Source organism: Tetrao urogallus, assembly GCF_951394365.1.
Source record: "Tetrao urogallus genome assembly, contig: scaffold_275, whole genome shotgun sequence".
In the NCBI taxonomy this organism is placed as follows: domain Eukaryota; kingdom Metazoa; phylum Chordata; class Aves; order Galliformes; family Phasianidae; genus Tetrao; species Tetrao urogallus.
The window spans coordinates 1-11,041 of record NW_027639020.1 but is presented as its reverse complement, the minus strand read 5'-3'; the positions used below and the strand labels follow the sequence as shown (position 1 = coordinate 11,041).

The 11,041-nt window shown below is 61.8% G+C and overlaps 1 protein-coding gene across 1 annotated transcript; it reads right to left on the bottom strand.

The window, feature by feature from the left end:
• Positions 1 to 911: 911 nt before the first annotated feature.
• On the bottom strand, positions 912 to 10,514 carry SLC4A1 (solute carrier family 4 member 1 (Diego blood group); the record flags this gene model as incomplete). Its single annotated transcript, XM_079551056.1, has 13 exons — positions 912 to 1,232; positions 2,194 to 2,367; positions 2,475 to 2,644; positions 2,727 to 2,980; positions 3,171 to 3,337; positions 3,454 to 3,543; positions 3,668 to 3,835; positions 4,606 to 4,800; positions 5,536 to 5,684; positions 7,285 to 7,488; positions 7,631 to 7,841; positions 9,362 to 9,546; positions 10,436 to 10,514. Coding segments are annotated over 13 exons (2,127 nt in total), but the record flags the coding sequence as incomplete, so codon positions are not given.
• Between the last annotated feature and the right edge of the window lie 527 nt (positions 10,515 to 11,041).

The window sequence follows — 11,041 nt, the reverse complement described above, 5'->3', positions numbered from 1 at the left end:
TGGGTTTGGGAGTGATCCCAATGGGAATGGGGTTGGGAGTGATCCTATTGGAATGGGTTTGGGAAATCCCATTGGGAATGGGGTTGGGAGTGATCCCAATAGGAATGGGGTTGGGAAATCCCATTGGAAGGGGTTTTGAAGTGATCCCAATGGTAATGGGGTTGGGATTTCCCATTGGGAATGGGTTTGGGATTTCCCAATGGAATGGGGTTGGGAGTGATCCTATTGGAAGGGGTTTGGGATTTCCTCTTGGGAATGGGGTTGGGAGTGATCCTAATGGGAATGGGTTTGGGAAATCCTATTGGGAAGGGGTTTGGGAGTGAACCCAATAGAATGGGTTTGGGATTTCCCATCGAGAATGGGTTTAGGAGTGATCCTATTGGGAATGGGTTTGAGATTTCCCATTGGGAATGGGGTTGGGAGTGATGCCAATGGCATGGGGTTGGGATTTCCCATTGGAACGGGTTTGGGGTGACCCCCGTGGGAAGGCTTGGGAAATCCCCTTGGGAGCAGACCTGGGGCAGGGGGTGGGCAGCAAGCAGCCGTCATGGCGGGGAACAACGCAGGGAGAACGGGATGGGTTGGAGTGGAACGCTAAAACCCGGCAGCAAAGCATTGAGCAACACCCGCAGCAGGACGGACGGACGGACGGACGGACACACAGAGCCGCAGCGGCTGCCCGGCCCGTCGCGCCGCCCGCAGTCCCTCCCCTCAGCCCTATGTACACACAGCAATAAATTACAGCGCTGTACAGCTCGCTCCTGGCAGCAGCTGCTGCTTCTCAGTGCCTTTGCGCCCTCTGTTCCGCTCTCCTCTCCTCTTCTGAGCAAAGCTCTACTGCCACAAGCGTTGGCTTTTCTCTGCAGAAGCACTGGTGCTTTTTTTTTTTTTCCCTTTTTTTCCCCCCCCCCTTTTTTTTTTCCCTTTTTCTTTTTCCCTTTTTTTCTTTTCTTTTTTCTTTTCTTCTTCTTTTTTTTTTCCTTTTTTTTTTGGTGTTTTTGCAGTGATTCTCTGCATGACGAACCCCAACCCCCTGTGCTGTTGACATCCCTACCCCGGGGCGCTGGGCGGTGCAGCGGGATGCTGTGGGCAGGATGCGGCTCTGGGGGGGCCATGGTGGATCGACACGTGGGTGGGGGCACGGTGGGCCCTTAGCTGGGCATCTGCACCTCGTTGTACACATCCTGGCCCTCCGTCTCCTCAAATGTCACCGCTGCATCGTCCGAGTCCAGCTGGGGGGGGAGATGGGGGGAGATGGGGCGTCAGGAGGGATGGGATGGGGGTGGGATGGGATGGGGATGGGGATGGGATGGGATGGGATGGGGATGGGATGGGATGGGATGGGATGGGATGGGATGGGATGGGATGGGATGGGATGGGGATGGGATGGGATGGGATGGGATGGGGATGGGGATGGGATGGGATGGGATGGGGATGGGGATGGGGATGGGGATGGGGATGGGATGGGATGGGATGGGATGGGGATGGAGATAATATAAATGGAGATGGAGATGATGGAAATGGAGATGATAGAGGTGGAAACAGATATGGAGACAATGGAAGAGGAGGTGGAGTTAGAGATGATGGAGATGATGGAGATTGAGGTGGAGATGATAGAGATGGAGGTGGAAATGGAGTTGGAGATGATGGAGATGGGATGGGAACGGGATGGGAACGGGGAGGACATAATGAGAAGTCAAAAATGAGGACGGGCAGCGATGGGGATGGAGACAGGAGGAGAACGCAAATGGAGATTGGAATGGAGATGAGAGTAGGGATGAGGATGGGGGTGGATGGAGACGGCATCGTATTGGGGACAGGAAGAGGATAAGGATGGAAATGGTGAACGGGATGGAGGCAGAGATGGGGACAGGGGGAGAACGGGGAGAGGATGGGGACAGGGATGGGGATGAGGACAGGAACAGCGATAGAGATGGAGACAGGAATGAAGGTTGAGGATGGGGACAGGAACAGCGACACAGGAAGGGAGGAGATGGAAGTGGCAGCCGTAATGGGGGCAGGAATAGGATAAGGACAGGGACGGCGAATGGGATGGAGGCAGAGATGGGGAGAACGGGGAGAGGATGGGGACAGGGTGGGGATGGGGGGCATCAGGAACGGGGAGGGAGGAGAGGACAAAGACGAGGGTGGGAACAGGGATGGGGAGAGAAGGGGCGGCGGTGGGACACGCACGCATTTGAGCTCCATCTCGCTGAAGATGCGGGGCAGCAGGAGGCGCCGCAGCGGCACGGTGAGGACCAGGACGAAGGGCAGCGCCAGAGAGGCGGGGCTCACCTTCACCCCCCACAGCAGCGCCAGCATGAGGATCTGCGTGAGGGTGAAGATGTGCATCCGCCACGTCCTCACCTGCAGCACAGAGGGGGGTCAGAGGGGGGCCGCATCCCATCCCCAGGCAGCAGCGGGGGCTCGGAGCCCGGCGGGCCGCGGGCTGCCCCGAAACGCGGCCGTCTCACCCGGGTGACGTAGGGCTCCTTGGGGTGGTACTTGGGGGGTATCAGCAGCAGCAGGATGCGGTCGAAGAGCTGGATGCCGAAGAGCGACGTGACGCCCATGTAGAGGAAGATGCCGAAGAGCACGGCCAGCGGGATGAACTTCAGGATGGGCTCCATCAGGATGGAGACGCCTGGGGGGGACGGGGGGTCAGCGGGCAGCACGGGGACGGGTCCGACCCCCCCGGCCCCCCGGCCCCATCCCGCCCCGCTCACCGATCAGCACGGCCACCAGCAGCCCGCTGATGCGCTGCTCCTTCACCTCCAGGATCTGGGATTTCTCTCCCGGCGCCGAGCTCTTGCTCATGACGGTGAGAGCGTTGGCGTGCGTGATGGTGCGCACCGTGGTGGCGCTCAGCCAGGGCATCCCAAAGAGTGCGGCCACGCCGCCCATGGCCACGATGAGCAGCAGGTCCAGGTGGAACCCAGAGCCCTTCACCAGCTTCCGCTCCGGTTTGCTGACGATGAGGCTGCGGGGACGGAGGGGACGCGGCCACGGTTGAGGACGGGGACGGGGACGCGGGCAGGGAGGGGATGGAGATGGCGGTTGTAATGGGGACAGGGACAGGATGGGGACAGGACAGGGGCGGAGATGAGGACAGGGGGGGATCCCTCCCCACCGCCCCGCCGCCCCCCCCCCCCGTCCCCCGCAGTCCTCACGTGGTGATCTGCGTCTCGAGGAAGATGAGGATGAAGACCAGCAGGGCGGGCACCACGGAGGCAAACATCATCCAGATGGGGAAAGGGGCCGTGATGCCCATGGGGTGGATGAACCAACCCCGGGCCGCGCTGTTGGTCACCTCCAGCCCTCTGGGCACCTTCAGTTTCTGCGCAGGAGAAGAGATGGCAGATCAGGCGCTGCACCCCGCAGCCCCCCCCTCCCACCGTGTGCACCCTGGGGTCACCCCGTGCCCCCCACCCACCCGCAGGGACACCCCCCTACCTGCGTGTAGGTGTCCTTGATGAAGAAGTCAGCCAGGGCCATGATGAAGATGGAGATGGGCACCCCGAAGTCCCCGATCAGGCGCCGGATCTGCGAGGACGCAGCACTGAGCCCCCCTGTGTGCCCCCCCCCCCCCCAGCCACGTGGACCCCCTTACATTCTGGGGGGGTGACAACAGCCATCCCCAGCCCCCCCCAGCCCCCCCCAGGCTCACCGTGCCGGGCAGGAACACACTGTTCTTAAATTTGCGGAGGAAGAGGGCGAGGAAAAAGGTGCCAGCCATGAGGACGAGGGACAGCAGCGCCGTGTTGGGTTTGGGCATCGCTGGGTCCGTGGCGTTCTGCACGCTGTAATTCCACTGCAGCGGGTGATCCTTGAAGATCTGGGGGTGGGAGATGAGGTTGGGACGGCCCCACACACAGCCCCACCTGCACCGGGGTGACGCCGTCCCAACGCCGCCGACTGCGTGGGGCCAGCACTGAGCTGGGGGGCAGGGCGGAACCTGGGGGAGCCCAGAGCGCCGCTCCCAGAGACCCCCAAGGGGAGAAGAGTGAGGTGGGAAAGTGCTGGGGAAGGGGAGAAGGCGCTACGGACCGGGCTGCATCCCTGCTGCGCCCCATAGCCCCACATCCCACTGCACCCCACAGCTCCATCCCCACTGTATCCTATGGCACCATCCCTGCTGCACCCCACTGCTCCATCACACTGCATCCCATAGTTCCAATCTTCTGCACCCCAATCTCCACCCCTGCTGCACCCCACAGCTCCATCCTTGTTGCACCCCACAGCTCCGTCCCTGCTGCACCTCATATCCCTGCTGCACCCCACATCTCCATCCTTGTTGCACCCCACATCTCCACCCCTGCTGCACCCCACAGCTCCACCCCTGCTGCACCCCACAGCTCCATCCCTACTGCACCCCACTGCTCCATCCCACTGCATCCCATAGTTCCAATCTTCTCCACCCCACATCTCCACCCCTGCTGCACCCCACAGCTCCACCCCTGCTGCACCCTACAGCTCCATCCCTACTGCACCCCACTGCTCCATCCCACTGCATCCCATAGTTCCTATCTTCTCCACCTCACATCTCCATCCCTGCTGCACCCCACCGCTCTCTCTGGCTCTGTGGGTCCCCCCGCAGCCCCTCACCGTGACGAGCTTGGCGAAGGTCTCATAGATGAAGATGAGGGAGATGAGGAAAGAGAAGATCTCCTGCGTGTAGCGGGACAGGTAGCGCACCAGGACGCTGCCCTCGCAGGCCACCACCACCAGCACCAGCAGGATCAGCCAGAAGCCGATCCACACCCGGCCCACGATGTAATCCAGGCCCTGTGCCTCGCAGAACTGCCACCAAAACACACGGCCCCGTCAGCCCCACGGCAGGGCAGGGTGCCCCACACCTCCTGCATGCAGGATGGGGGCACCCCCCTGCCATCCCCCCTGTGCCACCCCAAAAGCGCCGCTCAGGATGTGCCGTCCCCAAAGTGTCATCACATAAATGCCATCCCCATAAGTGCCACGCTCCATGTGCCACCCCAAAGGTGCCACCCCCTATGTGGCTTCATAGCTGTGCCACCCCAAAGGTGCCATTACATATATGCCACCCCATCAGTGCCTGTCCCTATGTGCCACCACAAAGGTGACACCCCCTATTTAACAACACAGCTGTGCTGCCCCAAAGGTGACACCCCATAAGTGCCAGTCCCTATGTACCATCCTAAAAGTGCCACCCCCCTACATCAGCCCTGTGCCACCTAAAGGTGCCATCCCCATAAGTGCCAGTCCCATAAGTGCCACCCCAAAGGTGCCATCCCCATAAGCACCAGTTCCTATGTGCCACCCCAAAGGTGCCATCCCCAAAGTTTCACCCCAAAAGTGCCATCGCCCTACATGGCATCAGCCCTGTGCCACCCAAAGGTGCCAGTCCCATAAGTGCCACCCAAAGGTGCCATCCCCATAAGTGCCATTCCCTCTGTGCCACCCCAAAAGCGCCACCCTCCTCCATGATGTCACACCTCTGCCACCCCCAAAGTCCCCCCACCCCCAAATTGTGTCCCCCCCCCCCAGCTGGGGGCCCACCGAGTAGAAAGCCTCCTCAAAGACCAGCAGCGGCCCCGAGAAGCCGACGACGAGCAGAGGCTGGGCGCTGAGCAGGCTGAAGAGCAAACACTGCACGCAGGTGGAGACCAGCAGCTCCGAAACCCCCATCATCCCGCGGGTCTTCTCACCTGGGGACACAGCTGGGTGTCATTTGGGGGGGGGGGATGCAGGTGGAGCCCCAACCCCCAGCCCAGCCCCCATCACCACCCCAAAATGCTCGGAGCAGACGGCTGGAGGTTCCTGGGGGGGGCTGTGAATGTGGGGATGTGGGGGGTGGGGATGTAGGGGCACAGGGACATGGGGACATGGGGACATGGGGGGCATGGGGACATGGGGACATGGGGGTGTAGGGACACAGGGACACAGGGACATGGGAGGCATGCGGACATGGACCACTGGTGCATGGAGATATAGGGACAGGACACGAGGACATGGGGACACAGAGACATGGGGACATGGGGGGCATGGGGACATGGGGACATGGGGATGTGGGGACATGGGGACACGGGGACACAGGGACATGGGGACATGGGACACTGAGGTCTGGGGATATGGGGACATAGGGATATAGGGACACAGGGACACAGGGACATGGACCACAGGGGCATGGGGATGTAGGGAAGTGAGGACATGGCGACGTGGGGACACAGGGACATTGGGCACTGTGTGGGGACATGGGGACATGGGGACACAGGGACATGGGGGGCATGGGGGTGTATGGACATGGGGACATGGACCACTGGGGCATGGAGATATAGGGACATGGGGACATGGGGACACAGGGACACGGGGACACGGGAACATGGGACACTGAGGTGTGGGGATATGGGAACGTGGGGATGTGGAACACTGGGGCATGGAGATATAGGGACACAAGGACATGGGGACACAGGGACATGGGGACATGTGAACAGGGGGATATGAGGACATGGGGACATGGATCACTGAGGTGCGGGGATGTGGGGACATGGAAACATGGGATCACGGGGACATGGGGACATGGAAACAGGGGCACGTGGGGACATGGGGGCATGAGGGCACGGGGACATGGGGACAGGGAGACATGAGCACCTGTAGAGGGACACAGGGCGTGGGGACACCGGTGTGTGGGGACATGGGTGTATGGAGGGACACGGGGCACAGGGATGTGGGGTGGCAGGGGGACATGGAACACATGGGGATGTGCAAATGGGGACATAGGGGCATGGGGACACAAGGATGTGGGGGCATGGGGGTATGGGGACACAGGGGATGGGGACATGGGGGCATGGGGATGTGGGGACACCGAGAACGGGCACACAGGGAGGTGGGGGCATGGGGACACGGCAGATGGGGACATGGGGGCATGGGGACATGGGGAATGGGGATGTATGATATTGGGACATGGGGACGTGGGGACACATGGATCTGGGGACACTGAGGATGGGCACACAGGGATGTGGGGGCATGCAGAGGGGACGTGGGTATGAGGGCGCAAGGACGTGGGGACAAGGGGGGATGGGGACGCGGGGACGCGGCGTACAGGGACACAGGGGGGATGAGGATGTAGAGACGTGGGGATGCGCAGATGTGGGGACACTGGGGAATGGGGACGCCAAGAATGGGCACACAGGGATGTGGGGGCATGGGGACACGGGGACGTGGGGACACGGGGGGATGGGGACGCAGGAGTCCCCAGGATGGCGCTGCAGGTGCCTCGCAGGACGGCTCCCCGTGTCCCCGCGTTACCCAGCAAGCCTCCGAAGGTGACAGCGGGTGACAGGGCTGCGAAGTAGATGAAGATGACGGCAGCCAGGCACTGCGGGCTGAGCGCGTCCCTGATGTCGCTGAGGTATTTGGGGTAACGGCGGCGGATGTCCCGCAGCAGCCCCCCAAACGGCCGCCCCGTCCGGAGCAGCGGGTCGTCGTCCTCCGCAGCCTGATCCTTAATCCCTGCGGACAGCCAGGATTTCCGCTCAACCAAAAGGACCTCGGGGGAAGGTGGACAGCGAGGACGTCCCCTAAAAAGGGACCTCGGGGGAAGGGGGGGGGGGGGGGGGGGGAACGCGAGGGTAAAAGGGGTGGGGGGACGGACCTGCGTCTTTGGGGACGCCGTGGCCGTGCGTGGTGTCGGGGTGCCGGTGGCGGCGGCGGAGCAGCTGGCGCTGCAGTGGGATCAGGGCGCGCAGGTGCTGCTCGCTGGGCGCCTCGCGGGGCGGCAGAACGATGCTGGCCTCCAGGAAATCCTCCAGCCCCCCCAGCAGCTCCCCGCGGCCCCCGCACAGGTAGGCGTCGCGGCGGAAGACCTGCGGGATGGGGAGGGGGGGGGGAAAGAGTGGGGATGCTGAGGGGTGGGGGGTCAGAGGGGAGCGAGGGATTTGGGATCTGGGGTGTTGGGGACACCTGGGGAGGGGATGCGGGTGTGGGGACACGGGGCAATGGGGGGCACGGGGCAATGGGGGCGTGGAGGGGTGGGACGCAGGGACAGGGATGCTGGGGCCGTGGGGTGGGGGTGCAAAGGGACACGAGGGGACGTGGTGGCACGTGGAGCATGGGGACGTGGCGTGGGGACACGGGGATGTGGGACGCATAGATGGGACGTGGGATGTTGTGGCGTGGTGACAGTGAGCGTGTTGACATGGAGGACATGGAGCTGTAGAGGGATGTGACACGTGGAGCCATGAGGAAACGGGGACGGGGGGACACGGAGGTGGCGTGGGGACACAGGAACACGGGAAGGTGGGGGCGTGGGACACTGTGGTGTGGGAACAGGAGGGTGTGGGGGGCCACAGGGGCATGGGGACATGGGGACATGGGGCACAAAGATGTGGAGCTATAGGGGGATATGGGGCACAGGGACAGGGGGTGGTGGTGGCACAGAGACATGGAACACACAGGGGCACGGGATATAGGGACATGGGGACACAGGGACATGGGGACACAGGGACACGGAGATGCATGGGGATATGGGAACACAGATATATGGGGACATGGGGATATGAGGACATGGAGACATGGGGACACAGGGACATAGGGACATGGAGATACATGGGGACATGGGGACACAGATACATGGGGATATGGGGACAGGAGGGACATGGGGACACGGAGATACACAGAGATATGGGGACAAGATTACATGTGGGACATGGGGACATGGAGATACATGGGGACATGGGGGACACAGGGACATGGGGATACATGGGGATATGGAGACACAGGTAATGGAGATGGGGGAACATGAGGACATGAGCAGCATGGGGACATGGGGACATGGGACACAGATACATGGGGACATGGGGATATGAGGACAGGGGGACACAGATACATGGGGACATGAGGACATGAGGACATGAGGGACACAGGGACACGGAGACATGGGGACATGGGGACATGGAGATATATGGGGACATGGGGACATGAGGACATGAGGGACACAGGGACATGGGGACACGGGGACATGGGGACATGGAGATGCATGGAGTCATGGGGACACAGGTAATGGAGATGTGGGAACATGAGGATATGAGCGACATGGGGACATGGGGATGTGGGACACACATACATGGGGACATGGGGATATGAGGACATGAGAGACACAGAGACATGGAGACATGGGGACATGGAGATGCATGGGGACATGGGGACACAGGTAATGGAGATGTGGGAACACGAGGACATGAGCAGCATGGGGACATGTGACACAGATACACGGGGACATGGAGACACGGAGATAGAGGGGGACATGGGGACATGGGGACACGGGGGCGCAGACACACGGGCACACGGGGCCGAGCCGCTGGCGGCGCCGGCAGCAGCGCCGTACCCGGTCAGACATGAGGGTGGCGGCGGCGCGGCCGATCTCCCGGTAGCTCAGGCGGGGGCTGTCGGGTCCCAGCAGCGTCAGCACGAAGCGCACCGGGAGCGGCGCCGCCAGAACCGCGTCCAGCGGCACCGCCGAGCGGAGCCGAACCAGAGCCAGAGTGGGCTGCTCCAGGAACGCGGCGCAGCCTGCGGGGAACGGGGGGTCAGGGGGGGCGGAACGGGGGGAGATGGGGGGGGCGGGTGGGGGGTGGAGGGGTGCGGAGATGGGATATGGGGTGGGATGTAGGGGCGTTGGGAATGGGGGGGGAGAGGCAACGGGGTGTGAGATGTAGGGATACGGGGTATGGGGATATATGGGGGTACAGGGATATTGGAATGGGGACACAGGGATATGGGGAATGGAGGTACAGGGATAGTGGGTATAGGGATACAGGGATATGGGGTATGGGGATACGGGGATATGAGGAATTGGGGGTGTTGGGAAGGGAGGGTGTAGAGGTATTGGGATGTGGGGGCATAGGGACGTTAGGAATGAGAAATAGGGATGTAGGGAAACGATGGGGATATGGGGATGTGGGAAATGGGATGTAGGGTGTGGGGAAGGGGGGTGGAGGGATATTGGGATGTGAGGGCGTAGGGACATTGGGGTATGGGGATATGGGGATATTGGGAATTGGGGTGTAGGGAAGTGAGGGCGTAAGGACATTGGGGAGTATAGGGATGGGGGAAATGGAATATAGGGACATTGGGATGTGGGAATATGGAGAAGCGGAGGTATAGATAGGAAATGAGATATAGGGATCTTGGGAAATTAGGGGGATACAGGGATGTGGGAAATGGGATATAGGGACTTTGGGGTGTGAGGGATATAAGGACAGGGGGAAATGGGGCTGTAGGGACGTTGGGAAGTGGGATGTAGGGAACATGAGAAGTGGAGCTGCAGGGATGCGGTGACGTGGCACAGGGACAGACGCAGGGACACAGAATGGGACCGGGGGGGGGGGGGGGGGGGTTGAGGGTGTGGGGAGCAGCAGAAGGGCGCTGGGGGAGCACAGCAAAACCCCCCAGCACTCACCCACAAGCACCAGAGTGGCCTCGGCATCCTCAGGGATCTGCTGGTGGAGCTGGGGGTCGAGCTGCGCCCCAGGGAGGCTCTGTGGGGCCGGAGGGGGTGGGGGTCAGCATTGGGACCGACCCCGCTGTCCGGCTCCGGCCCCTGAGAGCCCCCTGTGTGTTTGCTGTGCATCCGCTGCAGGTCCTGCTGCACCCCTCCAACCCCTCCGTGTGCCCCCATCACCCCCTGCGTGTCCCCTACACGTCTCCCTCCACACCCCCTATGGGTCCACGTCCCCCACGTGTCCCCTCTACTTGTCCCAATCTGTCCCTCTGTGCCCCCCCCCCACTGCCCTGTGCCCCTTCCCACAGCCCCCCACTGTGTGCACTCACACACACAGCCATATCCTCGTGCGCTCGCACCTCCCCGTGCAAAACACACGTGCACACACACTCACACACACACACACACACACACACTCACACACACACACTCACACACACACACACTCACACACACACACACACACACACTCACACACACACACACTCACACACACACACACACACACACACACACACACACACTCACACACACACACACACACACACACACACACACACACTC